The sequence below is a fragment of the Crassostrea angulata genome, chromosome 10 (genome assembly GCF_025612915.1).
Source record: "Crassostrea angulata isolate pt1a10 chromosome 10, ASM2561291v2, whole genome shotgun sequence".
NCBI classification, from domain to species: domain Eukaryota; kingdom Metazoa; phylum Mollusca; class Bivalvia; order Ostreida; family Ostreidae; genus Magallana; species Magallana angulata.
This window is the reverse complement of record NC_069120.1, coordinates 46,724,690-46,752,596: the sequence shown is the minus strand read 5'-3', so window position 1 is coordinate 46,752,596 and position 27,907 is coordinate 46,724,690. Positions and strand designations below refer to the sequence as shown.

The window sequence follows — 27,907 nt, the reverse complement described above, 5'->3', positions numbered from 1 at the left end:
GACATAATACACACAAAATAATGATACAAACATAAAAAAATAATATGAAAAACAAATCTGAGTAAATAAAGTTTAAAAGTATTAAAGATGAGTAAATAAAAGTTATAAGAAATAAAGATATGTTCAGAAAATGTGCATGTCACAGAAAAATCATTTATTTGGATATTTCATCTAAAACTTGATGAGAATTTTTTTCATGATATCATAGTTAGTAGAGACTTAAAAAAAATCACTTGACTATCACAGTTAAAATTTTAAGACTTCAAGCGATGCACACTAATAAGATTATATCTCAAACTCTGATATAATCAGTTTCTGGTAGCTTCACCAACTGTATGTAACATTTCGGTCGACAGGCCTAGAAGATCTGTACATTGGCCATAGAGTTAGCACTGCGGACACTGCTCCTCGCGCTACCTGGCCGAATCAGGTCGACGGTACTTCCGGTGAGGCTCTCGTCGTCCAGGAAGCCCGAGTTGTAGGGATCTGTGACATAAAAGGAGACCATTCTCAAAGAAATGAAGAAAACACTAAATTCACTGGAAACTATAGCTCTGTGTGCAGTTCTAAGCAATAACCTGATCAGTCAATGAGGATTTGTTTACTTTATAATTGGTTTTATTCTGCAAATTTAAAATACACTCTTGCATTTTGATTTCAAAACAATGGTAGGCACTTCAGTTTTTTTTTGTATTACAATTGTTGAATTCTTGACAATTGAAAATACGTTTTGTGATTAAATTAAAATGGCAAAATTTCAACAACCCAAAACATTTTGCACCCTGTATAAAAATCAAGGAATATGGTATCCCAAATATCTTTTCTGCTTTAAAATATCTATTCCACTTACCAGGGAATCCCCTTGGATTTTTGCGTGCTTGTAGAAGTTCCATGGTGGACCCTCCAAGACTTGAGCCAGCAATGCTGTCATTGTCTACGTCAGTGTAACCCGAGGTCCCACCGATAGGGTACACACCTGTACAGGTAAAAGTAGGTCAAATAACAGTCAAAAAGACAAGACCAGAAAGAGAAATTCTGCTATCAATAAGTATTGTCTTTTATCATGAATACAGTAATATTCAAACACCTTTATCAAAAACACATGACAGCAATATTCAAACACACTAAAGTATTAGTCTTAATTAAACCACCGAATTCATGAATACACATAAAAAAGTATCTACACAAATAAACATACTTTTTTTGAAACTACTGGATTTCTTTTTAGAAGGCTGAGATGGAAGCTCATCATCCAACAAATCTGTTTGGTCCTTGGCAAAGTTGATAAACACCTACAAACATAAAAAATATATAAATTTCAAACTGAATTTTCTGAAGAGAAATGACCAAAATCCTGTGGAAATAGATCTTTCATGGATAAATGTCATGTACAAATGAGAGAAGATCTAACTAAACTAAGAACATTTCAACAAAAGCATGCATTGGTATCAAATTACTCTGTCAATAAAGATACAAGTTCTGCAAGACTTAAAGGATGATACATATACATGTATTACAAGTACTGGTACATATTAACACATACATATTGGGGTTAAAGTACACACTTCATATGCCAGACCAATCGTAAATATTCATAAACAGTACTAATGATTTATTTATCTAGAAGCTTATCAATCTGAACAATTACCGTAAACCAACTTTTATTCGTGAGCGAGAAAATTTTGCTAGGTCGCCACGAACCAAACTTTGTCATATGGTTGTAATACAACATGAGATTTACATGCAAAAATTACTCATCCAAACCAGTTTATCGCCAGTAAATCATGAAATAATGTCGTCGTGAATTACTGGTGATGTTGATTAAAAGCATAGCTTGGGGGTTGAATGTGTCTGGATAAATGCATCTCCATTGTAAAGAGGTTTCCAAACATAAAATTACAAAGAAGGTTTAGACAGTATCTTCTCTGATGTCAAGGATCACGTACCTGGTCCAGTGTAGTCTGGGAGACTGAGTAATCCTCAATGTTGAGGAGGGACTTGGCTTTCTCTAACTGTCCAAATATGTAGGACAGTTTGGCTCGTGACTTAAGCTGGTACTGTAACATGTTGTGGTGAGCCTCCAGTAATTCTGCTCCACGGAATGTGGAGGTGATGAACTCTTCTACACTGGCCATGTCTGGGTTCTCGCCCGCAACTCGGACTATAATGGTGTAGCCATCACCAAATCTGAAAAGATAAAACGACTGAATCTCAAGACTCTAATGAAGATTCCATATATACAATATACATACAAATTATTGCAAATCAGTGCATTTTTTTAGAAGAGCAAAAACACAAGTATATTTGTAATGCTTATTACATGTATATACGGTAGATATATTTCTGGTGCTTTCATTCTAGTGAACTAAATATTTATAGCACAAATACAGAACAGCGAGATATTAGGAGAAAGACTGACTTGAGAACTGACCTATTTTTGAGATGCTGGATGCTGCCCAGACAGCGGAATGTTCCATTGACCATGATGGCCAGCCGCCCACACAGAGCCTCACATTCCTCCATGCTGTCATAAAAACAAGAAAGGATTAACGTCTATATTTACTGATACATGTTACTACTCCTCAATGCCATTGGAATCAGAGAAAGGGTTTTAATATCTAGTGGCAATAGTTGAAATTTACTGAAATGTAATTTTAACATGAAAATCAATCAATGCCCTGCAGTATCTTGATTGCTAAAAGTGAATGGTCATTATGTGGAAGCAGAATTAAATTTCTATAACAGGAGCCCTATTTATTTTGAGAACTCCCCTATACCTGTGAGAGGTGAGGATAACAGACCGACCCTCCTTGATGATGTTCTTAATACAGTTCCACAAGAATCGGCGAGCTCTGGGGTCCATTCCTGTAGTTGGCTCATCCTGTAGATGAATTAAATGTTTTATAAATGATACAGAGATAATAGACTCAGTATTTTGTCAAATCATACAATAGACTTGTACTCTAATCCAGACTGACTGTGCTTTGTCAGAAGGAATGAATCAGCTCACCAGGAATATAATCTGTGGATTTCCGATCAGGGAGATAGCAGTGGACAGCTTCCTCTTGTTCCCTCCAGAGTAACTTCCCGACAGTTTGTCTGCATATATAAGCAGTCCTAGTTTCCGAATAGCCCAGTCAGACACCTTTTTATACAAATTATAAAAGACCATTACACCTACATACTAAAATCTGAAAGGTTTTTCAATTGATCTAACAAAACAAGTCAGGAATAATTTTCCTTATCCAAAACTGTAAGTTTGACGGTCTCTGAGTTTTTAATTTCATTGCAATATTAACATACTCTCTTGATGTCCTTTTCCTGCACCCCTCTCAGTCGAGCGTAGAATTTCAGGATCTCTCTCCCAGTCAACAGAGGGTCAAAAGCATCAAACTGAGGACAGTATCCGATATCTCGTCGTACCTTTACCATATCTGTCAAGATGCTGTAAAACAGGAGCAATAGGGACACGTCAGATAAATGACTGATTTAGGAAAAAATTATTTTTAATTTGAGTTTAGATGTTTTAAAGTTTTTTTTAAATATCATTCAAAAAAAAATTTTAAATATGAAATTTTTATTTCTAATTTAACATGAGCACATTCATTGAAGTTTTACACCACCTACCTGTTATTGTTGAGGAAGGCATTGCCCTTAGTTACAAAGATGTCCCCTGTCAGCATTTTGAATGTTGTGGTCTTTCCTGCCCCGTTAACTCCCAGCAAACCAAAACACTGGCCCTTGGGTACCCCAACACAAAGTCTGTCTACTGCAGTGTTACGACCCTTCTTTCCAAACAACCGATAAACCTGTAATTCGATTGAATTATTCTGTTCATAAACCAGGATCTGAGTAAGGCCATGATCATTTTGGAATAAAAGACTGTTCAGGGTAAAATATTCAGACAATGTTCACTAATATCTTAAGACACAAAAACTCGATCTTGCATTGGTATTTTTTTTACTAATATATGATTTCGTAAGATGTCACATGTGAATTAAAATTTCAGTCCTCTCGAAAATGTATGAATCTCACACACCTTTGTGAGGTTCTCCAGCCTCAGGATGTCATCTTTGCCTTCCCCTGACATGATCCTCTTCCTCTCCGCAGCTACATCCTCATCCTCATCATCCAGGGAACTGTGGGTCGGCTTGGGGGACCAGAAACACATCCTGGGTAACAAAAAAACCCAACTTATTCTTCTACATGTATCTCAAACAATGACAAGAAAGCTTATATTACTGCATTTGATAAATGTTTCAAACTGCAGCATATAATACATGTACTGCAAGGCAGCTTATATTACAGCATTTGATAATTGTATCAAACAGCAGCATTTTCCTACCACTCATGAAGAGACATATATTTAGATTCAGTGGAAAGATGATTCTTGTGTTTTGAAATCTTACCCTCTTTTAATGAAGAAGTTGTATTCTACTAGCAAATTCAGTGTGAAAAAGACGATGCCAATAAAAAACATGGTCAACAGGTTCCTCCCAACTTGGTCAAACTCGAAGGGGCTTGTAAAAATTTCTTCACCTAAAAATAAAGAATGAATATAAAGAAGTCAGTAAGGAATGATAACTACATTCTCCTTATTCTGAGCATTGAGTAGGAGGCCTCAGGGATTAAGGATGGTATTTAACTGAGTCTGAGAACAGTAAACTATCTTTTATTTGCACCGACTTTATTTTGGGATTTACATCCTTTAAACTGGTTTGTGATAACTAATGTTTGTGACCAAGCCTTATTCAGACCCATGTTGTTATGACAACAACATGACAAAGACAGGTTTGTGGCAAGAAATATTCCTGATGATGTTGCTCTCGCGAACCTCACAAAAATTTCTTGCACATGAATATAAGTTGGATTACAGTATTAAATATAAAGGCTGAGATTAAGGAAAATATTGAAGATTCTTCTTTAATCTGAGTAATGAAGGTTGAGATTCTGAATGCTGTTATACCCAGTAGAGCAGCAGCTTCAGACACTCTCTGGTTGAAGGCCATGTCCATCAGCCCTCGCCCCAGGCCATACTGCGGCAGGATCAGGAACACTTGCTTTAGGATCTTGTTGATGTTCTTCAACTCCTGTTAAACAATCGAATACACTAATATGAAATGGATTCACAAAACCAATAAAGTCCTCATTACTGTATGCATAATTAACAAAATGTTCATGGAAAAAGGTTAAAGTTACGGTAAGTGCATTTTAGCTATTGATTAAGGGAGATGAAGCAAAAGAGATACCTCATCATCCTCCTGCAAGAACTCAATGACGTAAGTGGCCAGTGTTGCCGTGGTACCGAGGAAGACATTTACTGACTGAAGCACCACCATGGAGGTGCTGGGAATACTGAACAGGCGGGAGAATGGGTACATCACCGGAATCATGGACCACCTACAAACCATAAGTACCGTCACATGTACAATCATACAATTCATAATAAGCCAGACTTTTTTTCAACTTTTGGTAAATGTTAATCTATCTACATTGCAAATCAGTTTACTAGATACATTTTAAAGTATTGAAGTTCTGCTTAAGGAACACATAAATTATACTGAAATGTAGCTGAGACAAAAGCAAGCTCATGTATATTAAGTACATAGAATGGTATAAAAGAGTTTAAATGTAAACTCATGTTGTTACAAATCAGTATAAATGTACTCACCCATACAAGAAGAGCAGCAATACCAGACACGGCCAGTTTCTCTCACCAACATAAGAATCGTTGCCAAATGCCACAAAAATGATGATACAGATGAAGCACGGCAGCAGGTAGTTTATCTGAGGTGAGAAATTCAAGAATCATACATGCAATCCTCTATACACCTAAAAAAATTGGGGTTAAGTTATTGTGCAATAGGGATCAAATAGTCAAATAATCAAGTCGAAGTTGATTTATATCAAATTTATATGAAATCTTCTTTATTGTAACTCATGACCGTTTTGCTATCACAAAATACCATGCACTGAGTATAACTCCTTTGAAAATATCAAACTGCAATATGAAGAAAATCATATCGCACAATCATTTGTAAAGAGTGTTACCATGTCCCAGAGGAAGTTGGTCACCCAGTACATGAAGGGGTTGACTCCACTAACAAACTGCAGGTGCTTGGAGCTGGAGGCCCTCTCTTCGATCAGGACCATGGTGAAGCTGGCAGGGATGAAGGACATGGCGAATATGACACAGATCGCGATCACCACATCAATAGCACCTTGGTATCTGAAAAAAAACACTTAGGTATATTCTTCTGATCTTTTGAACATGTCTATTAGTAAAAGGTACTGTGAATGCAAGTCACCAACAATTCAAAGTTTCCAAAAGAAAGAATTCGTGCATTGCAATACAAATATTTCACTTATGATAGGTTTCCTTATTTCACTCACAGTAATTGCTCATTCAGCTGAGTTTTGGTCAGTTCCATAGGGTGATTGACGGTGGTGATTCCATAGCGAGTGGGGTCCAGGGAAGGGTCAAGGTTACTGCGCAGGATCAGGTTATTCATGGCACTCATGTAGGCCACGATCGCAAACCAGCCCTTGTTGTTGTACCAGACCTACAATTTTAAACATAGCTCCAGGTATAATCTGATATTTTCCCCATAAATTCATTATAGAGTATTATGTAAAATGTGTTCATTCAATTTAAGTATTTACCCTATTACTGAGCTTGAGAAGATTCAAAGTGTTACCTTATTAACTCTTTGAGTGGCCAATCCCTGAATAGTCTCAATCAGCTGAGTTTCATTGAATGAGTTCACAGCTGTTCCATTGTTTAACACAGTTAACAGTTCATCTATCACTATCTTTAACTCGGTGGCATTAAATGCTGCTAGTGGGTCCTCATCTCCGAAGGAAAATCCACCATATCTAGATAAATCAATTGCACAAATTGTTGATAAAGTGTACATGAAAATAGGTGTACAAAAATCTATGTTATAGGTTAGAAATGCACTTAATGTACAATAAGCCATATACATAGAAACCCTTACATCAGCATTCATGGCAATACACTAAATTCAATGGCACTTTAATATGTAAATACCGGTAGCTTAATCAGTATAATTGTAATTCAGTTAGTACATGTACTGTAATCACTACTGTCCAACCTGTTAACTTATAGAGAACTGTGATTATCGGTAGAACTTGACAGTATATACATGTAGCACTGATCTCAGTGTGGTTTTGGTGACTAACCTCCTTTTCTGGTACCTCTCCATGGTTTTGACCAACCAATCACTGACGTTTCTAGCTGTCATGTTGTACAGGTAGTCGGAGCTGGGTAACAGCTTCTTTGGAGGTTCAGGGCCCCCAGCACCTGTCATGCATAATATAATACTTACGTCACAGATATTACATACCCGGCATATTTCATGTACAGTTCTGGGATACATGTATACTGAACATACATATATATGCAAGTATGAAAAAGTTCCTATCAGAGGGACAAACATAGATTCTTTAAAAATACTGGGTAATGTATCTTCAAGGTCATATGGGTATGAACATGTTTAATAGTGCAACATCAGAGCTACAGCAATGATAGGGGTAGAGTTTTGGAGAGGATGGTAGTGGTGAGAATAGCGAGTTTTAATGGTCTGGGAGAACTTGTATCCTTACCTTCCGGACATTTTTGGAATCCAGTGTCACAGGAACAGCTGGGCGAATCGATGGTGGTGTTAGCTTGGATGGGACGGAAGTTCATCCAGTTAGAACTCTCCCCAGTGCAGGGGTACTCACTGAAAAAGTCCATTCATGAATTAAGATTGATATGCAGTTTGGGCATTAAAATTGCTGCTACTGCATGTATTTTTCATAAAAATAAATCATCAGGGTACTGATATGCAAGACACTAATTAAATAAATTTCTGCTGAAATGATTTGCATAGTTTCTGAAACTTTACATATTAAAAAATTGCTCTTGAGACTACCAGACAAGTACACAGAACTGCTAGCTGACCTGATGGAGTAGACACTGGGGTTCATACAACGGTTCCCAATACCCGGCCTCTTCAGCAGACTCTGAACCATCTTATCAGACCAGTCCTGTCCAATTCCATCATTGCTAGAAAACAAAACACATCAGTCACAGTAAATCAATCACTGGGTAAGCTATTATTTTATATAGAATCTACACATAGTTAACTGGTAGTCTGATAATTTCCCTTTACATGTACATTACCCCATGCCTTACTGATGGTATTTTCACCATTACATGTATATGTATATGATCACATTACCTGTAGAAGACATAAAGGTGTTGTTCGCCTTTGTTTGGGATGTATCTCCAGGGCTGAAGCTCTAGCGGGGGCTGTTTGTCCTCTGGGGGTTTAATCTCTGCAAATATCATGGCCAGCAACACAAACAAAGCTGGCATGATGACCTGTAAAACAAAGCATCATTTTACAAAAAAAAAAAAAACGATTTGTAGATACCTGTAAATGTAAAAAGAGGCAAAGTTTTTGCTGAAATTAATTTTAACTTTGCCATTTTCTACCGGTTTGTTGAATACATTGAATGCATACATGTAAGAAAATGAAGTTTCAACAGTGCTGTTCAAATAAACATTAGACAATATAATTACCGAAAGCATTTGGACAAAATTTATTTCAACTTCTCACGCAATGTACAGAGATGAGCATAGAAGAGTCAAATAAAACATTTTATGCTAAATGGCTTGTGCAGATCTTTACATTCATTGAACAGACCTCAAAGAAGAATCCTTTCTTGGAGCGCCTGAGATGGTGGAATCGTTTGATGAACAGGGCCTGGAACTGTCTGAGGAACAGGAGGCGGCCGCTGACCTTGTTGTAGTCCGCCATGCTGAAGCCCGACTCTGTGGCGGCTTCACTGACCGGAACGGAGGCCACAGACTCTACAGGAGATACACAATAAACATAAATGAAGTAAGTTTTATTCATTAATGAAGGGCCCTAACACTGATTTTTGTACCAAACATGCAGGGATATTTTACGCGGTTTTCAGCGTAACAAGTGTAAATTTTCCCCACGTGTAAATAACCACTTTGACAGTACATGTAATGATTACAATTATAATATAGAACAAAACTGATGATAAAAAAAGAAACTACATTTAATATATTATTGATTATATTTTTTTTTTTTGGAAATCCAGATGAATTGTTCTAAGGGTTGGATAAATGAAACTAACAAAATACAATGTACTATAATTTAATTTAATCAGTGATGATGTAATGTCAGATCTTTTAAATTTGACTAAAGAAACATGGCGAGGATATTATTCAGCAATCCATAATTTACCTGAATCATTAACAAGCTCCTCGTGTTCAATTCGTCCGCGCTTCACCAGGTTCTTCAGGAAGGACTTCTTCTTTTTCCTTTTGAAGCTTAGACTGGTCACAGGACGGGCGAATCGGCCACCTAATAGATACACAAAACCAAAGATGAGACTTGAAAATAATGGCATAATTGAGAGAAATAATCAAGATAACAAGGTAGATGTGAGCATCTTGCATACAAATAAAAGTTGGTATACAGTAATCAAATTACACTGACTCTGAGGTTGACTTACTGTCAGTGAGGTCTTCTAGTCTGCTTCGCTTTACTTCGTCAGGTAACTCATCCTGTGTGTTCTGTTCAGCAACTCTCAGAAACACCTACAACCAAATATACCCTATAACTCTGATTGTACAAAGACAACTGATCATCGAAACAAGGGAACAAAAAAGGGAAGAATCTCCTCAGTAGAGAACAAGCTTCTTATGTGGGAAGAAATTTATTAGATGAAACATGCCAAATTGATCCTTTTAGTTTAATAAAATTTGTGTTGGAAGATGAACCCAAAGGAGCACCAGTACTTTTTTAATTTCTACACTATTCATTTCTAAAAGGTTTATAATGGAAGTCTTGCCTCTTCCAGACTAGTGTCAGAAATGCCAAAGCTGGAGATTCCAAGGTTCCTGTGGTTCCTTTCAAGGTCACTGAACAGATTCTCAAACTTTCTGAGTTCTGACTCGTCATCAGGCAGCTGGAACACAAGTTCAGTGCTTGTGTCCTCGATGAGTCGAGCCTGCTTAATGTGTCTCATGATGAACGCAGTCAGTCGATCAATGGAGAAACCTACAAACAGGAAATGTAAGGAAGTCTTATGAACAAATCTTTAAAATGTGGAACACTTGAAAAAAACAAATGGTACATTAATACACCTGTTCAATTAAAGGTGTCAGTTAGATACAGTTAGGTCATTACAGTGCCTTCATGATCACCACAGTTACAGAAAAAGTACATAGTTATTGATAGAGTGTATGTACACAGTGATGTATGTTTTCTTACCTGGAATCATGTTAGCTCCCTCTGGTGGTGGCGATGGCGGCTTGGAGGGGGGATCACTCCCTGAGTCACTCTTGGAGTTCTCATCATAGCCTTCATCTTCTGGTTCTCTGATTGATGCCTAATAAACACACAGAAATGTCAAAGGTATAATAACAGTGTCTTGACTGAAACCATGATAGACACAGAGTAATGTTCCCACATTTTTTGACTGTTTATATGAGCATTTTTGGAGTCATTGAAACCTCTATGGTGACGAAATTAATGTAAAAGGCTTGATACTATAGACAATTAAAAGTAATTTCTATGATATTCATGTATTTCTATTTACCAGGTAGAAATGAGAAAGAATACATGTACACGTAAACTTTGCATTATTTCTCCTACAATGTTATTCACTCATAGCGCAATTAGCCGCAATAATCACAAGGTGAAAATTATGCCTCATTGACCAAACTTAAACAAGATATTCTCAGATCAAGATGTATGTCTATAGGTGGGCTTGGGAAGATAATAAAAACAGTAAGAAATCTTCTTACATGTATTACAAAGAGAATATTCATTACTGCATGTACAAAAAGACTTTATTTAAACCAAATAAAAGGCTTGTCAAGTCTATAACACAAAACACTGATTTGATTTGGCAAGGGTATGGAAGTAACCCCTCTGAATTTCAATACATGTATACCTAAAATTAAGGAGATTATATAAAGGTCAAAGCCTTTCTGTGGTTGAAGTCTCCCAACAAGAATCAGACATGCAAAATGCATAACGGGCAGCACATTCAAGGCATCATTTATACAGCCATATTTATTCAACACAGAATAGAGTGAAACCAAGAAAGTATGAAAAAAGATGAAAAGCCTGGCATCTAAACTTTCACTCCATACTATTCATCATTAAGGCACAATTTGAGACATGTTATACTTGTATATTGAATTGGTCAAGCTACATTTTCACAACAGACTGTGAGAACCTATAAACTTGACACTTTTAGAAATCCAATTCAAAAGCAATTGACAGATTTAAACATCAAAAGTTTTTCATTCATCATGATCGATGAAATTCCTTGAAACAAAAATGTATGGGCAAAGACAATCATGCTGGTCACAGGTTTTAAGAACTGAGACAAAAAGAAAAGACAGAAAAAAAACATCTCTATGTTTTTTTTGCAAATATGAGAAAACTACTATGTAAAGTAAGGATATTTAAGAAGAGGATAGAGAAACTGGGTAATTTTTCATCCAAACTGAAGAAAAACTATGACACAATCGGTCCAAATAAACGAACTTTGAATACATACCAGAGTTCCCTAGAAATGATCCATTATGAAGGTTTAATTTTGTAAAATACTTTTATGAACAGTATATGCATATCCATTGTTTTTGCAAATAAAGAACTCTGCATTTTAATGAATTCTTCCTTACCTGAACAGCGCGAACAGTACGGATACTGGACACAGTGCTTGGTCGTGAATCTATGGACAAAGTATCATCTGGATAATCATCATCATCCAAGTCATCATCGGACTCCATATCCTTCCCATAATCCCCTTCTTTTCCCCGTACTAGAGTCAGATAGAAGCCACTGCCATACTGGGACTTCAGATAGAGACTTGAGCCACAACAACACAGTTTTCCGTGAGATATTATGGCTATTCTATCTCCTAACACATCAGCTTCGTCCATGTGATGTGTAGACAAAATGATGGTTCGTTCTGCGAAATGATCAGTAGATAAACTTATAAAACACAGAGTACTTTCAAACTTGTTAAAAATATGACTGATCCAAGAACAAGCAGCAGTATTATGAAGTCTGTAATCATATTAAGTCATGAAGTTGTATGAAATACAAAGTACAGTAAAACCAGTTACTTTTTTTCAGCTTGATGAGTAGCTCCCAGATAGAACGACGAGCGTATGGATCCACTCCAGCTGTTGGCTCATCCAGAATAACCGTCTTCGCATTCCCACAGAAAGCAATGGCCACAGAGAGCTTCCTTTTCATACCCCCTAAATCATGAAAACAAATCGTCAGAAAAGTACACATCTACGATAACTTTTTTCCAAATTACTCATGGGAAATCATTTATTTCTTTATAACCAAAATTGGGCACATCAAAACAATATAATGAATCACAGAAAGTCACGTTATTGCAATTTTTATTTATTAATACTCTCTGAAAGATTTCATAACTTAAGGGAGGGATAACGTTACTGCTACAGAAATCCCTTGTTCTTTACCTGACAGGGAGGAGGAGAGCTCCTTCCGTTTGTGGGGCAGCCCCACGTCCTTTATCATCTGCTCCATCTCTTTCTTGACCTGGTCATTCTCAAGTCCTCTCAGGCGGGCAAAGAACCACAGATGTTCCTCCACAGTCAGCCTGTCGAGACACAACCAGGCTCTATTGTTATACATGTACCGGTACAGTGGCAAACTCTTGATCAGAGTTTTCAACACTTGTTCTGGTTTAAATAGATTCCATATGACAAATTGGACTTGTCATTTTTATGTTCAACAATCAAAATTAACAAAACTTCATATAAAATGTTATCTGAAAATATCCTAAAATGGAAAAGATCATTATTTTGCTAACATTTACAAGTATGCGTACACCTAAATGTAACTAATGCCATTAAATATTCAAATCATGTCCTAGGGAGTCTGTTATTTGGTAAGATCTACTATGCAGTGCCAATTGTGTTAACATATTTTACCCATCAAACAACACATTATGCTGGGGACACATCCCAAGACTTTTCCTGATGTTGTCCATCTCAGAACGGATATCATAGCCATATATGTAGGCAGTTCCATCCGTCGGCTCGAACAGGCCTGTTAAAATTGACCTGTTGAAAAGTAACGAAATGAATGTTAACTACACATAATGAAAAAAACCTCCAAGAAAATCAATTCAAAACCCTCTATTATTCATTCAATGATAAAAGGAGTGCTTTTAGAATATACATATATTTGTAAATTTCTTGCAATTTACACGTAACTTTAATTTTCTACGGATGGTATCAATTACTTTCAGAGGATTTCTTAAAATTAATATGCAATGATGCTTCATGTTTTTTCTTTGTATCATTATCATTACTAAGTAACTCCAAACCCCGACAAATTCAGTGTATTATCCCCTTACATGGTGGTGGTCTTGCCGGCCCCGTTGTGGCCGAGGAAGGAGGTGATCTGTCCCTCGTAGAAGTTGATGCTCAGGTTGTCGACGGCCAGCTTCTTGCCCTCACTGTACACCTTCTTCAGGTTCTTGATAGACACGCCCAGCTTCTTGTTCTTGGGCTCAGCCTCTAAGTTTGCATCTAGTAAAATCAACAATAGACATTTCAAACCAATATCAGCAATATTCATAATAACTGATATAAATTGAAATCAAGGGTCAAATACCTTAAAACCTTAACATTCTGTACTAAGTAGATTGTTTATGGTTATTTACAGCTAATTTATTAATCATATGCATGAGGAGGAAATATTTAAAGCAATAGATTTTACAGTAACGGTACATATTAAACATATTTAAGACAGCAGCTGCTGCAAGCTGAACCATGCAAGAAACATAAATCTAAGACATCATGACACATGGAGCTTTTCTAATAAAAGGAATAAGCATAGAATGTATATGTGTACGAAACATCTGTTAACGCAGTACCTAGCATCCACCTCAGTATTTAAGTCAGTGCTAACTCAACATACACCGTTGACCATCCCAAACAATCATTCACTTACATTAAGACTATCATTACCCATCAATAATCTCTTTCAGTTTCTGGTCTCAATTTCATAAGACTATTTCAAGCATCGAAAAGCAGGCAGAATACTTGATGGGGAAAATTCAATGACATGCAGATATTTCATGACAACAAGGGTTGGCAATTGTTATTTCTAGGACATCACATTGAATTAACTTCCTCCCAAAGTAGCATAAGATCCAAGTGGATTGAAAACATGCTGAAATAATCAGTCTTTAGGACGGGCCTGTTCAAAAATTATCTGACTTTCTATTGTTCCAGACAAAAACAGAAATAAAATCCTCAGCATGCATGAGTGTAATGTCTAAATACCTGGATTTAATTGCAACAGTGGGATTCCTTGAAATATAACACAAGCACCATATTTACAATGATCAAGAATCACAGTATATAAAGAATTTGGCTAACATTCAGTTAGGATTATCACTTTTCACTCTCTGCCTCTGTAACTCACCATTGTTTCCGAGTTCTATATCGGGCTTGTTACTGATGTAAGCCCTGCCCTCAGCCTTGGTACTGGACACACCGCACCAGTAGGACTTTTGGAAAGGAAAGTAAAACTTTCTGGCTATACCATATTGACCTGTAGAAGAAGTGTATAGGCTGTTATGATTTTTAATTCCTTTATTTTGTTTTAACCTAGCTTTCACTGAAAAATTACAGTCAGGGTTTAATTAACTTTAGCTAGAAAAATTGCCAATATTCATACATCAGACATCTTTAGATTATTCAATAAACAGTGTTCAATATGACAATATTACCCATGAAGTATGTGTAAGATACAATTGATCAATTTAAATTAACTAAAGTTAGTTTTCTCATCAAATTCTAAGCAGACAGCTCTATTGCTACTGCTAATGTTATCAATAAAATCATTGATACTTCTACTGAACAAGTACAATGCACTTGAAGTATTATAATGATTTCCTATCTTTTAGTCATTAATGACTTCATACCTGGGAACACAGCCTCAATGTACCAGGTGAAGATTCCATAGATGACAGCATCCAGCAGCATCATCAGGATACAGTACAGCATGTTAAAATCATCGTCTACAACCGGGCTCTCCGCAATATTGGACCACTGAATGCCGATAGCCTGCTCCTCATACCTGGCCAGGTAACTACAGCCCCACCCAAAGGCCACCCCCGAGGAAAAACACTGTGAACATAACCCAAGCATCATATGATCAATACGAATGTCATTTAGACACCAGTACATTTGTATCACAAACATACAGTACATTTGTCAAAATTTAAAAGAGCATCAAATTTTTCAAAAATAGGAGTTTCTGATGCAGAACAACTTTCTTGTTACTTGGACAGGAGTGTCTATTAAGTACACTGGAAGGATTTAAATTTTTTTTACCATACTTTAGAGTACTTTTCTCTAATGATAAGTAATTGCATGACAGCTTACAGATAGAACTTTGAGTCCTGTGGTCATGAAGTCCTCCCATTGTACGGCCAGTGTGTAGGGTAGGTACATGATGAAGTACAGGAAGCCCGCCACACACGCCGCCAGATTGGCCTTGTTGAAGAACGTACTGTATAGGAAGCACTGCATGATGGTAGAGATCGCGAAGGCAGTGAAGAAGAAAATGATCACACTCGGGTCGGAGTGCTCCAGAACTTTGCCAGACTAAAAATGGATCAAGATATTTACTATTGTCAATACATCATAGTTCACATTCAGAATTTACACTGCTCAAGACTTCGAATAAAATGTATATAACCATGTGTCACAGAACTCTGAATTGATATTTTTGTTTGGAATTTCTTACATGCAAGCATGTACATATTGTTTAAAGTTAAAACCATGTTTGACTAGAGCTTGCCATCACCTTGATGATGATGGTGAGGATGACGATGGTGATGAACATCATGACGAAGGCGTTGATGAACCAGGCGACCCAGTGGACTCCATTACTCAGCCCCATTATCTTCATCACCTCCTTCAGACGATTCTCCTTCTCGTAGACAATACTCTTACAGATCATGGCAACAGAGAGCACCCAGGCCAGCACCAGAAACAGGGGCAGGGAGCGCGATATAGCGTAAATAAATCTAGAATAAACACAAGAAAATAGAATCAAAGTAGTTCAATAAAACATTCATCCTCCTAATAAATAGAAACAATAGAAAGTCTCAAAATACTTTTTTCAAACATGCTCCAGTAAAGAAAACACAACTATTTCCTCAACTGGCTTTTACAGTAAACATATGCATGTGCTAGAAGCAGTCTATGCTGATAGTAGAACCCTACAACAACAGTTCTTTGAATTTCTTACATATGTAAATATATCTGTTATACCTGTCCCTGGTATAGCAGGGGTAGGGAAACTGCTGGGTCTCCACCCCAATCTCCACCTGTTTCTGGGTCTGGACATTGATGATGGCATGGTCCACCATGTCCTGGATGTAAGCAAAGCCGTACGTGATGTACTTGGTGTCAGTGCCTGGGTTTGCTCTGGGTCCTGGGCGCCAATATCTGGAGAACAAGGTTCAAAATGGTAACAGAACTCTTCCATTCAGAAGGGAATACATATCCTTATTAATTTGTGTTATTGTGGCTTTACAGATATCTAAGCAGACCCTGTCTATATCATAGACATCTAGTCTTTTCACAAAACACTATGAAAACAAATAGATTAACCTCCAAATATGCTGATAACCATGAGTACCACGTTTGTATTTCAGACATCTGGTTTTCTTTTACTTTTAACAAAATAGTTAACACACAAACTAACTCTTAAACTAAATAACCAAGAGATGTAATATGACGGTGGGGGCCACTTACTTGTCCTGAATTTTGGTGGTCTTGTCTATTTTGGCGGTGTCCATTCTGATGGAGTATTTGATGTGGGTGGGGAGAGGAGTAAGGTCATCATCAGACAGTTGGAACTCCAGAGCTACAACACAACAGTCATGTCAATGAGTGAACATCTCAGTAAATAGTTATACTATGCTCATTGTATTTAGTGTTCAAGCATTGCTGATTATCTAACAAGGGAATTTTTTGGGTACATCTTGCTCATTTTTTAATGGGTATACCATAATGCTGTTTTTTATTTACCAAAATATTTTCAATAAAAAATTCTAGAATAATTTTGATTGTGTTCTTGCCTGCCCAAAACTTAAATTCATCAATCTTTTTTATGCCATCACTGATCATTTGTCTTTCATTCTTGTAGCCCACAAACTTGTTCAAGTTGAAGCACTGTCAAAATAAGGTAAATCATAAACTTGTCATGTACAGCTATACACATACAAATATCTATCAACAAACGAGCCAAATAGGGACTACAAAATATTTGGATAAAGGTCTTCTCCAGCTGCAGTGCCGCTGTCAATTCTTTCAAGATTATCAAAATATAAGCATACAGCCTGTTTTCAACTAGACACTCACCCCTCCAAACTCTGCGATACCGAGAGCCAGCATCCTGGTACTGTTGATGGCGTTCCTCCAGTCATAGCCGGTAGGATTACCATTGTTTAGGAAGGCATTCAGAGACTTGCAGGCGCTGTAGTTAGCCGCGATATTCTGACTGTTCCTCAGCTGGTCAAAAGCCAAGTCACAAAGGCAGGAACCGGTCAAAGTCTATGATGAGTGGGAAAATTGAGAGAGTTTGAGAACTTTTAAGAATTGTTTTTAATAATTTTTAGAATAGGTTATACTCCATACTGATAATTTTTCTGTCAATTTTAACCATATGACCATTAACATCATGTCACAATATTAATAAAAAAGGAAGTTATATTTCCCAGTCAAGCTGTAGCAATATTACACAGTACTGGAGCAAATGAATCAATATCATACCATTTTAGTAAAGTCACGTATACCATATAAAAAATCTAAGAACACTTACTCGGAGAAACTCAATGTTAGCACTGTTGTTGAGGTAGTTGTACAACTCAAAGTAATAGTCCTGGCTAAAATTCCTAGAAAGGTTGATCACATTGGCAAACTCCTGGAATGTCTGGTTGGCCTGAAAACAAGATCACATTAATTTTTCTTTCCTTATTCAGAACTACATCATGGTGGTTAGTAAACTCCATCAAGCCAATTATTAATGTAAAGTATCTTCAGTATAGACCTTTTTAAATTATTAATTAATTCATAAAGTGTATTGACATTTTGGGGCTGATATTTAGTTTTAGAAGCCTTTTCCTACCTCTTTGATGATTTGTCTGACAGCTGGGGTATCTGGATAGTACAGAATCTCTCCCTGCAACATTGGCAGGATCTGCTTCCAAATCACTCGTGTTGCACGGTTGCTGTACATGGTAGCATTGATCCTATCGCATATCGTACCTAGAACCAACATTTATATTTTAATTCTAGGATATATGTGTGAACAGTTCCCTGTCTACTTCATTAGGATATAAAATATCAAGAAATAGAAGTTTGGTTAGTACAGTTTACATTCATGCGATTTTCTTTGTTAGTTCTTTGTGCTAAAAAAAAGAGACAAAAATTGATAATGATATGATGAAGTCATTACAAATCCACCATTCTACAGCCATCAAATCTTATGCATTTTCCCCAAAGTTCATCAAACATTTCACACAGCTGTACAGATTTTCTTAAAGTATATGATAATATAAGAGCTTGCTTACGTTCAGGTCCAAAAGTGATGTTGGCAGTATTGTTCCCCGTGTTAATGTTTCCTCCCCCAGTGCTTCCTCCAGTCAGAATACCCCCCAGACCAGCGGCCAGACCTGCACTGCTCATCCCAAAGACCGAGTTACCGCGCCCACAGACGGCCCTACTGAGGTCAAGGCCCCCGGCGGACTGGGTGTCCTGTGCCAGGTCCTGGATCAGCTGAACTAGGTCACCAATACTGGACAGCTGCTGGATCTGTGGGTCAAGTAATGGCGTCTTAGTGTCTGGACAGTATGTATCATACAGATCCAACATGAACTTGTACCTTGGCCTGATCAGTTGTTAATTTTTGTTGTAAAATTTACTCTTGACGTTCAAAATAGTGCAGTGTCCAGTAAATAACTGTACTATTTCTTTGTTTGATTTGAAATATAAGTACATGGCAATAACTAATATTGTAATCTTTTTTTATTAGCTTTAATGCATAAATTAATTAATTAATAAATAAATTCATTTATTCTTAATAAACATGCACATTAAACCAAAAAATAAAATGTACTTTTTGAATAAATTTTTGATTCATTCTTCCAAACCCTACATTATCAAATATGTAAATTACAAGTTGCCCCCCCCCCCCCCCCGCCAAATTTCACAGCCTAGCATTTACTGCCAACCCAGTCCTCACATCTTGGTAGGCCTTCAGCAAGGCAGGGAGGGTGCTGGCATCTATCAGTGGTCCACTCCCTCCTCCCAGGTTTCCTGCATTAGCCAGGGCAATTCTCTGCAACTGAAAGGATTCTTAGAATTAATTATTTAGTTTTTACAGAAAATCAAATTGCAGCCAAGATCTGGGCAATCAATAATTTTTAATGAGTAATGAAGAGGTGAACCACTTATTTGGAGAGACCATTTAATAATTATAACTTTGTAACTTAACACATTTTATATCTATAAGATATAGTTTTCTACATGCCACAGCTTTATCATAAAAACTTGAAGAAGCATGAATATCTCCAGCCCTTTACCTGATCGATCAGGGAGGTGGAGTTGAAGTCCCTCTGTAGTGCCCCCAGCAACAGAACCACATTGTCGACACTCTCGGGATTGGTGAGATTACACAGTTGGATGGACACCAGATCTCGCGCCGCGTCCGACGTGAAGTTGAAGATCTGAGAGACTTGGTTCTGGTCGCAGATGACGTCTCGGAACTGGGCCTGGGCCAGGGTCAGGTTCGTTGTCGGGTTGATGCCTGTTCCGTTCAGGTTGGGGATCTGACAGACTCCCACATCTTCTAAAATGTCATTAATTAGGGTCTCATTTAACTGAAAGAAAAAAGAAAAGATTTCAAAATATTTTATTATTTAAAAATTCAAACAGCAGCTTTGTTTCATATCATATTTACTCCTCAATAAAATATCTCCCAAACAGATTCAAAATTGATATCGAGTAACAAGGAATTAAAGACTCTTTATTCATTTTGTCCCATAATCTATTTTTATTCATTTTGTCCCATAATCTATTTCTCATTTACAACTTGAAAGAAAATGCCCTAATGCATGTAACTTAATATTCAGCATAAAAAAACAAAACAGAATCATACAACTTCCTAGAGTCTACACACAGATGGCTACTGACCAGGTTGATGTTTATATAACTACCTACAGTCTACACACTGATGGCTACTGACCAGGTTGATGTTTATATAACTACCTACTGTCTACACACTGATGGCTACTGACCAGGTTGATGTTTATATAACTACCTACAGTCTACACACTGATGGCTACTGACCAGGTTGATGTTTATATAACTACCTACTATCTACACCAGGCTTGGGGTAATGCTAAATGTAATGGTAATGCATTGCAATGCATTACATGTTTTCAAAGTAATGCTAGTAATGTGTAATGCCACAAAATTAGCATTACAAGTAATGCTAATGTAATGCATTACTTTCCAAAATCTAGTGTAATGCTGGCATTACATGGCATTACTTTGCATTACTATGCATATTTATGCATGTTCACTTTAAAAAAATGTGATGAATAAATGAATAGTTGAAATTGAATTTGATTAAATTTATTTTTAAAGAAGAAAGAAATAATTCTAATTGAGAAAAAAATGTTTTAATTGTACATGTTTTATTAAAAAAGGTTTTTTAAAATTCATTTTTGAATTGTTTATATTACTAAGATAACAGCACAATTTCATAACATTTTTAAGAGTGTTGTTATTAAGAGTTTTTAATCATTTAAACAATTTACTCCAATTAGTTTGCACTTCAATAAGAAATGTGTCAACAACACACTATGCCCCCAGGATAATCTAAGTATCAAAACAATCTATTGTTATAAGAAGTGCTAAACACCCCAATCCCCTTCCCTTCGCTATGTCACAATAGAATAGGAGACAGACATGCTCCTTTAAAAGCAAAGTGAATGCACTGTCCATCCATGATGAAATCCAATATTATAACCCATTTGAAAATAATCTTACTTATTTTCTCTCTTTCTGTGTGTGTGTGTGTGTGTGTGTGTGTGTGTGTAGAATCTACACACAGATGGCCACTGACCAGGTTGATGTTTATATAACTACCTACAGTCTACACACTGATGACCACTGACCAGGTTGATGTTTACATAACTACCTACTGTCTACACACTGATGGCTACTGACCAGGTTGATGTTTATATAACTACCTACTGTCTACACACTGATGGCTACTGACCAGGTTGATGTTTACATAACTACCCACTGTCTACACACTGATGGCTACTGACCAGGTTGATGTTTATATAACTACCTACTGTCTACACACTGATGGCTACTGACCAGGTTGATGTTTATATAACTACCTACTGTCTACACACTGATGGCTACTGACCAGGTTGATGTTTACATAACTACCCACTGTCTACACACAGATGGCTACTGACCAGGTTGATGTTTATATAACTACCTACAGTCTACACACTGATGGCTACTGACCAGGTTGATGTTTATATAACTACCTACGGTCTACACACTGATGACTACTGACCAGGTTGATGTTAATGCTGGTTCCCAGGAGATCAATGACGGCCTGTCTCGTCTCGTTGTCCTGGAACACATCAATGATCTGCTGAGGATTCACCACTATGTTTCCTATGGTCACATTACCTACATTGTTCAAAGCCATATTTATATATTCATATGTACAAAAAACCCTAATTATTTAGGTTGGTATGGGACACCTGTCGATATTAATGGGAATAAAAGTACATTATCAGCAAAATATTTATACCATCTCTAAATTTTCAAATTTTACAATATTTGACTAAAAGATACATTTATTATGAAAAGGGAAAAATTATAGAAGGCCAATGATGTTCAAACTCAAGACTACCGGTAATACAGTTTCCTAGCTACTCTCAAACCCATTACACAATGCTTTTAGGTAACAATTTTCGAGGTAAACAGTTGCAAAAAGTTATACTTGACTTTTTTATTTCAATAGGAAGTACATCACAATATGGAGGTGTCCCATACCACCTTAAACAATGCATATTCATAATCTTTTACTATCAATAAATATCCATTTGCCTCAAGTTAGAAATAATTCTCTTTTATTTTTAAGAGACTTGAAAGAGAAACATAAAACATACGTACCAGAAGTGGTCCCATTCTGCATGTTCCCCAAAACTCTGGAATAAAACTCAAAGTCTTGTAGAACTTGACTCAGAGTTATGATGGAGTTATCTTTCAGCACCTTGGATATGTCTTGGATTACTTTGGTCAGCCTAAAGAAATTTAAAAAAAAGAGATCATTATATTAATGTACTTCATAATGCAGCCATGCAGTGTAAAAAAAAAACCCCACATTTTATTTCAACAGCAGGTAGAACATCCCTTCAAATTTACTCAAATGTACATGTATCATAGTTTATGCTATAAGATAGATGTTCAAGCATTGTGCTGGTTTCTAAGCAAGACTAACTGTAGCTGCCAGCAGTACTAACGTGGACGGACTGTATCTGCCCCTGGTACTTACGTTGACTGACTATAGCTGCCCGTGGTGCCTGCATTCTCATCCTCAGTCACTGTAGCATAGCAAGGATTGTTGAAGTTACACAGGAACGACTGAACAAAGGGTACAGCACCGGCACTAGGCATAGCATTCCCATCGAAATGACCTAGAAATGACAACAACACAGAAATATAATACTGGCAATTCATGTACCAGTACTGAAGACTCCTAACTAAATGCATGAGGAATTACATGTAAAATCTTCAAATTGGGCCTGATGTTTTGAGACAGTATTACTTACACTCGGCGACTGGGATCTTCAGATTGGGCCTGGTCCTCACAATGACTAGAATGATGAATAATGCCAAGGGGAAGACAATCTCTGCCACTAACCGGAACTGGAAAGGAAGTACAAGGACTGTGTTAATTACATAGGTAATTCAGAGATCATAGAATATTGATTTTTATCATAAAAAAAGAGTTACTTTTTGAGATTTTAAAATCCTCATCTTCATTTTATTTAATAATATCTTAAAATAGTGCTAGCAACATCATCTTTGTTCAAACTGTTACAATGAAAAGCAATTAATGTTTGACACATATCTATTCTTATTAAGTTCATCATTTCAGAGATAAAAGGGGGAAATGCTTATTAATGAATTTGTGTCAGTTTTAACCTTTAGGGTAATCAAGATAAAAAACAAATTGTGTAATTTGATTAGCAGAAAGATATTTGTATAACAACTTAATATAGAGCCTAAGCTTTTATACTATGACTGTGATAGTCATTTCACTTCAATCAGAGCCTCTCATCAAATACCAGTAACTTTTCCAACAAAAATACATTACTTCATAAAACTCCTTTTCTTTCCTTTATTTATAAAAGTATTGAAATAAAATAAAATTTAACAGTAAAATTTCTTTCATGAAAATAATGAGAATTGCAGTCATTTTACTTTACGCATGATCTTTAATTGCAAAGGTGGACATTGAAAGTAGAAAATATTGCTCACCTTTTGCCTCCGTCGTAGGGTTATATTTTTCCAGGAGAGTAGCCATAGTTGGCTAAAGAAGCCCATGTTTTAAATACAAAGTAGTAGGCCTCAAGTAAAAACAAATCTATGTGTTGAAATGTCCTGTCATCTGAAGGAAAAAAAGAAAATACTGAGATTTAAATTTCAAAATTTGAAAGCTAGAGCATGCATTTCTTTACACTTATTCACCTTTCATTTCATAATCAAAATTACGTCAATTTAGAAAACAGGAATTTGTACGACAGGATTAATGTACTGTGATGTACGCACATGTATCTAAAAATAACTGCTGCATCAGGAAGACAGCACTAGTGATTAAGATATAAAGAAAACAAGTTGGGCAAAAGTAATCAGTGTTCATCTTATATTTACAGACTAGCTTTTATCACACACACTTACAAGTAACTACAAATATCTGTCAGTTTTTAAAAATGGTTTTCAATCCTGTTCAATATTTACATGTCACAATGTCAGATAATGTCAAAAAGTCATCAGAGCGATTAATATTTTGATTTTGCCATGTCGTGACGTACTTCCGAAAAAAGTATAGCTAGGTCACGGGGTGTGGAGGAACCTTAAGTCATAATCTAGTTCCCTGAAATGCTACCTCACCTTTGAGAAAATGTAATTGGACATAAAATGATGGAACAGACCAACACATTACATTCCTGGACAAAAGGTATTTTCACCTTTGAGTAATTGTAATCGGACATAAAATGATGGAACAGATCAACATATTACATTCTTATAAGACAAAAGGTAATATCCCACAGCGAGTATCCTACATTCTGACCAGTACACTTGATAAATCAATAAGATGCCATAAAACAGCACTATTGGGGTTAGTTTGTGTGTGAATGGATATAAATCATAAACACGCCTAAAAACAGTGTTACACATGTATATGAACTGGAGTAGATTGATAAATTATAAGCTAAAAATTTGGAATAAAAAAAATCAAACTGCAATAATTAGAAAGGTTCGGGTATCTAAACCATTCATACCCTGAACTGACTGGAAAAAAAACCCCCAATCTAAACTTAAAAATTGGGAAAAATCAAAATAAAAGCCTATGTTACCAATGCCATGTAACTTTTGAGATTTTCAGTGAAAATAATTTTATTATTTTAAAATGGAATTTCAGGAAAGTCATCTACTATATTAGGTAAAGCAAACAACCAGTGAGACACCTTAGGGGGTGAATTATAGTATACCAAAGATAAAGCCCATTCGATCTGCTCAGGGCTTCTATCATACAATAATCTAAACAGATGGAAATTGTTTTGCTGAGGACAGTATAACGTTTAAGCCCAATGACTCTTATAGTGCATGTATACCAATATGTTCATAACCGCAGTGAATATGAATTATATCACACCAAGCAAGCGGGTTATTGATCGATGTAATTTTTCTATGCTATACTTAAATAACTTTAAGGTACTTTAACACAAGTAACATTTATTATTATATATACATATATTTAATCTAATATACCGTAATATATATTCTCATGTCCCGGTTGTACTGACTGTCAAATGCAGCATATATTCATTCCCTTTTTGAATATTTTCTTTCTCTCAATCCATGTGCCAGGTAAATCTTTGAATCTCTGCAGTCATGAACAAAGGTACCGTGGTAATAATGTGGTATGAAACGTGACCTTGTTTACTATCCATGTAGTTTGCTGTATATTGACCTTGTTTTCTAGACATTTAAAGATGTCTACCTACTAGGGCATATAAACTTAGTGCCCTTAGGTTTACTAGTACTGGCTGAAAGCTCTAATCAATGAATTGACAATATCTTTTATCACGAAGTGCAGCTCATGCAAGCTAAGGGTACATGCATGTACATTAAACAAATAGTTTGTTTGCACTCTCTCACCAACTGATGAAGAAATACCCGAATCAAGAATATTTTCAATAACATCTTTTAATACAGAAATTTTAATAAAGAAATTTGCTCACAATAAGCATGACAAGAAAAGTTTAACTTTAACTTTTTTAAGGCTTGGGCCAATGCCAGTCACTTCAGTTAATATCAGGGACGAGATCCAAACAGGAGTGTGATGTGGTTTTGATCCTGGTTTATTTTGTGGCTAAGACTATGAAACATTAATTAAATGTGGCTAATTATGTCGATACATACAAACACACTTCGTGACCTTTAACAAGTACATGAGTACACACATGGACTTACATCACAAATATTACATACTCATTTACCATGAACAATATAAACAGTGTATAACTGCTATTGCAATAATCTCATTTCTTGTGGGAGATGTGTCAGATTGCACTAATGCTAGGATGATTAATGTCTGATCTGTTACATTCAAGTAGTTCACCAGACAGAGGGTTCAATATGGAGAACAAACTCTTCTAAAATCCAGTCTATGGAAAAATGGTCCTCTCATAAAGACTGAGCAGGTCTGTAAGCTCCAAGCAGCAGTACAGACCTGCAGCTATCTAAGACTGTCCTATTTTGTTCAAATTAAGCATCAATTTATTAAATACATATTAAATACAGGTACTAGGGTATCTAATTCTTATAAATCAATCAGCCAAAGCATTTCAGTTTTGCTCATGCAACCATACACTTGACTTAAATATTGGTATTTCAATGTTTCAAATTGTTAAAAAATCAATCAGTTACCAAAGTTTTCCTATAAAGATAAAAATATCATTCAATAAATACAAAAGTATACTGTGGAAACCTACACATATTTTATGTCTTTTTAAGCCCACAGGAATAGAGGTCTTATCACAACAATTAAATTAAATGGTGCTCAAAGATGTACTATATCCCAAAGGATATTTGAAAATAAAAAGAAATGGCAATTGAGATTTTTGTCTGACATTTTCTGTATAGACATGATCGACACCCTTATAGACAACAGAATTAAAAATTGCTGTTTTCGCTTTTTCCAAAATTAATCAGGTTAAATCTCTGATACAGAGGCAGATACTTTTCATCTACTGACATTTTAAAAACAGTTGATTGTAGGTGACAAGATAATATTTTTATCTGTAGTCATCAATCTTATTTAATTTGACAAGCAAAGAAAGTTTCAAAATAACTCCTGTGTATATTTACAGCTAACCCAAATCAATACCCTAGTATTTGGAACTGCATGGTCAAATGACTGTATATATATATGAACTGATGAATTTAATAAAAATTTTACTAGTCAAAATATATCAAAAACAGTTAAGGCAATGTACGTACAATGGTATTTAAAATAAAATCAGGTTCAAAAAACAAGTTTCAGGATATACCATGAATCTGCAGAAAAGATCCTAGTGATTGCATGACACTACAGGAGAGAGCTATTGCAAACATTAAACAACATCAGCTGTTATAATATTTTTGTGCGGTAAAGTTAAACAAGTTTCAACAGCCTGAGTGACAAAGAAACAGGCATCCATTCTGACATTTTGAGGCAGGAAACAGGAAAATGATGTGATCTGATGTACACATAGTTTGACTGATGATACACATACTTTGTACTAAACAACTCAAGTCCTTTGTTGTGTTGATAGTACAGAATCTTTAATTTTTCTTGCTGCAAAAATTAGCAATCCACATATGAAACATACATGCTTTAATTTACAAATATCACAGTTTGGGTTTGACTTGTTGAATTATAGCCTATGCAATTCTCAATGTTGTTTACTGGCAGGAGACCAGTTGTTCCCTTTATTCAACTCACGTGTGGACTGTCATTGCATACAAAATACAGCAAATCTGACAGCTCCCAGAAATGCTAATACACATGTAACACGTTACTCAGCTTTTTGACATTCATTTTTATAGACAAATACGGCAATGCCGATAATATCACGGGGCTGTGGCAAGATTTATTCTTTCATTCATTCTAACTGTTAACATTGACTGTAATCTTGACATTTGCAAAAAAAACAACAACAAACAAAAAAACGGCAACAGACATATAGCACAATTTAGCATACAACTTGCCATGAACGAGTACTTTCCTTCGTCCTAAATGATAAAACCATCAAGAGATACTTACGATCAACATCAGTCTTCAAAATTCTTATTGTTATGCAATTGCAACATCACGTTTTCGTACACTGTTCTATTTCTTGAACCCTTTCTTCTGATTGGTGCATGGTGTACCCGCTTGACTGGTCATACCCTAGTCCGAAATATCAGACG

General features: G+C 36.1%; 1 protein-coding gene across 5 annotated transcripts; it reads right to left on the bottom strand.

Moving 5' to 3' along the window:
- Nucleotides 1-352: 352 nt before the first annotated feature.
- Nucleotides 353-27,892, bottom strand: LOC128164905 (phospholipid-transporting ATPase ABCA1-like). 5 transcript variants are annotated; one of them, XM_052828972.1, is made up of 51 exons: nt 27,762-27,892; nt 23,708-23,837; nt 22,996-23,092; nt 22,719-22,860; nt 22,337-22,467; nt 21,729-21,847; nt 19,714-20,010; nt 19,374-19,475; nt 18,703-18,943; nt 18,258-18,397; nt 17,952-18,071; nt 17,492-17,683; nt 17,209-17,302; nt 16,883-16,994; nt 16,397-16,573; nt 15,927-16,149; nt 15,503-15,724; nt 15,040-15,244; nt 14,538-14,666; nt 14,396-14,422; nt 13,462-13,636; nt 13,034-13,165; nt 12,560-12,699; nt 12,191-12,328; nt 11,744-12,033; nt 10,320-10,437; nt 9,898-10,106; nt 9,559-9,643; nt 9,288-9,407; nt 8,715-8,881; nt 8,247-8,389; nt 7,967-8,071; nt 7,627-7,745; nt 7,204-7,324; nt 6,699-6,876; nt 6,394-6,563; nt 6,052-6,229; nt 5,672-5,787; nt 5,250-5,400; nt 4,967-5,090; nt 4,410-4,539; nt 4,040-4,172; nt 3,628-3,809; nt 3,304-3,445; nt 3,011-3,145; nt 2,778-2,881; nt 2,432-2,524; nt 1,947-2,187; nt 1,199-1,292; nt 851-976; nt 353-486 (listed from the first exon to the last, which is right to left on the bottom strand). In XM_052828972.1, the coding sequence occupies exons 2-51, from the start codon at nt 23,771-23,773 to the stop codon at nt 359-361; spliced, it is 7,323 nt and encodes a 2,440-aa protein (XP_052684932.1). In that variant the 5' UTR covers nt 23,774-23,837; nt 27,762-27,892; the 3' UTR covers nt 353-358. The 5 variants fall into 5 exon arrangements, with proteins under 5 accessions (XP_052684932.1, XP_052684931.1, XP_052684933.1 ...); XM_052828971.1 differs by lacking the exon at nt 27,762-27,892 and adding an exon at nt 25,223-25,337; XM_052828973.1 differs by lacking the exon at nt 27,762-27,892 and adding an exon at nt 25,258-25,327.
- Nucleotides 27,893-27,907: the final 15 nt, after the last annotated feature.

Bases quoted from the DNA above. Each gene is read 5' to 3' on its own strand.
- LOC128164905 (XM_052828972.1), bottom strand. From the start codon at position 23,773: ATGGGCTTCTTTAGCCAACTATGGCTACTCTCCTGGAAAAATATAACC. The intron at 22,468-22,718 runs GTAAGTACCAGG...AAATTTCTTTAG, and splicing joins GGCAGCTATAGTCAGTCAAC to GCTGACCAAAGTAATCCAAG. The intron at 3,146-3,303 runs GTATGTTAATAT...TTGTATAAAAAG, and splicing joins AGGAAAAGGACATCAAGAGA to GTGTCTGACTGGGCTATTCG.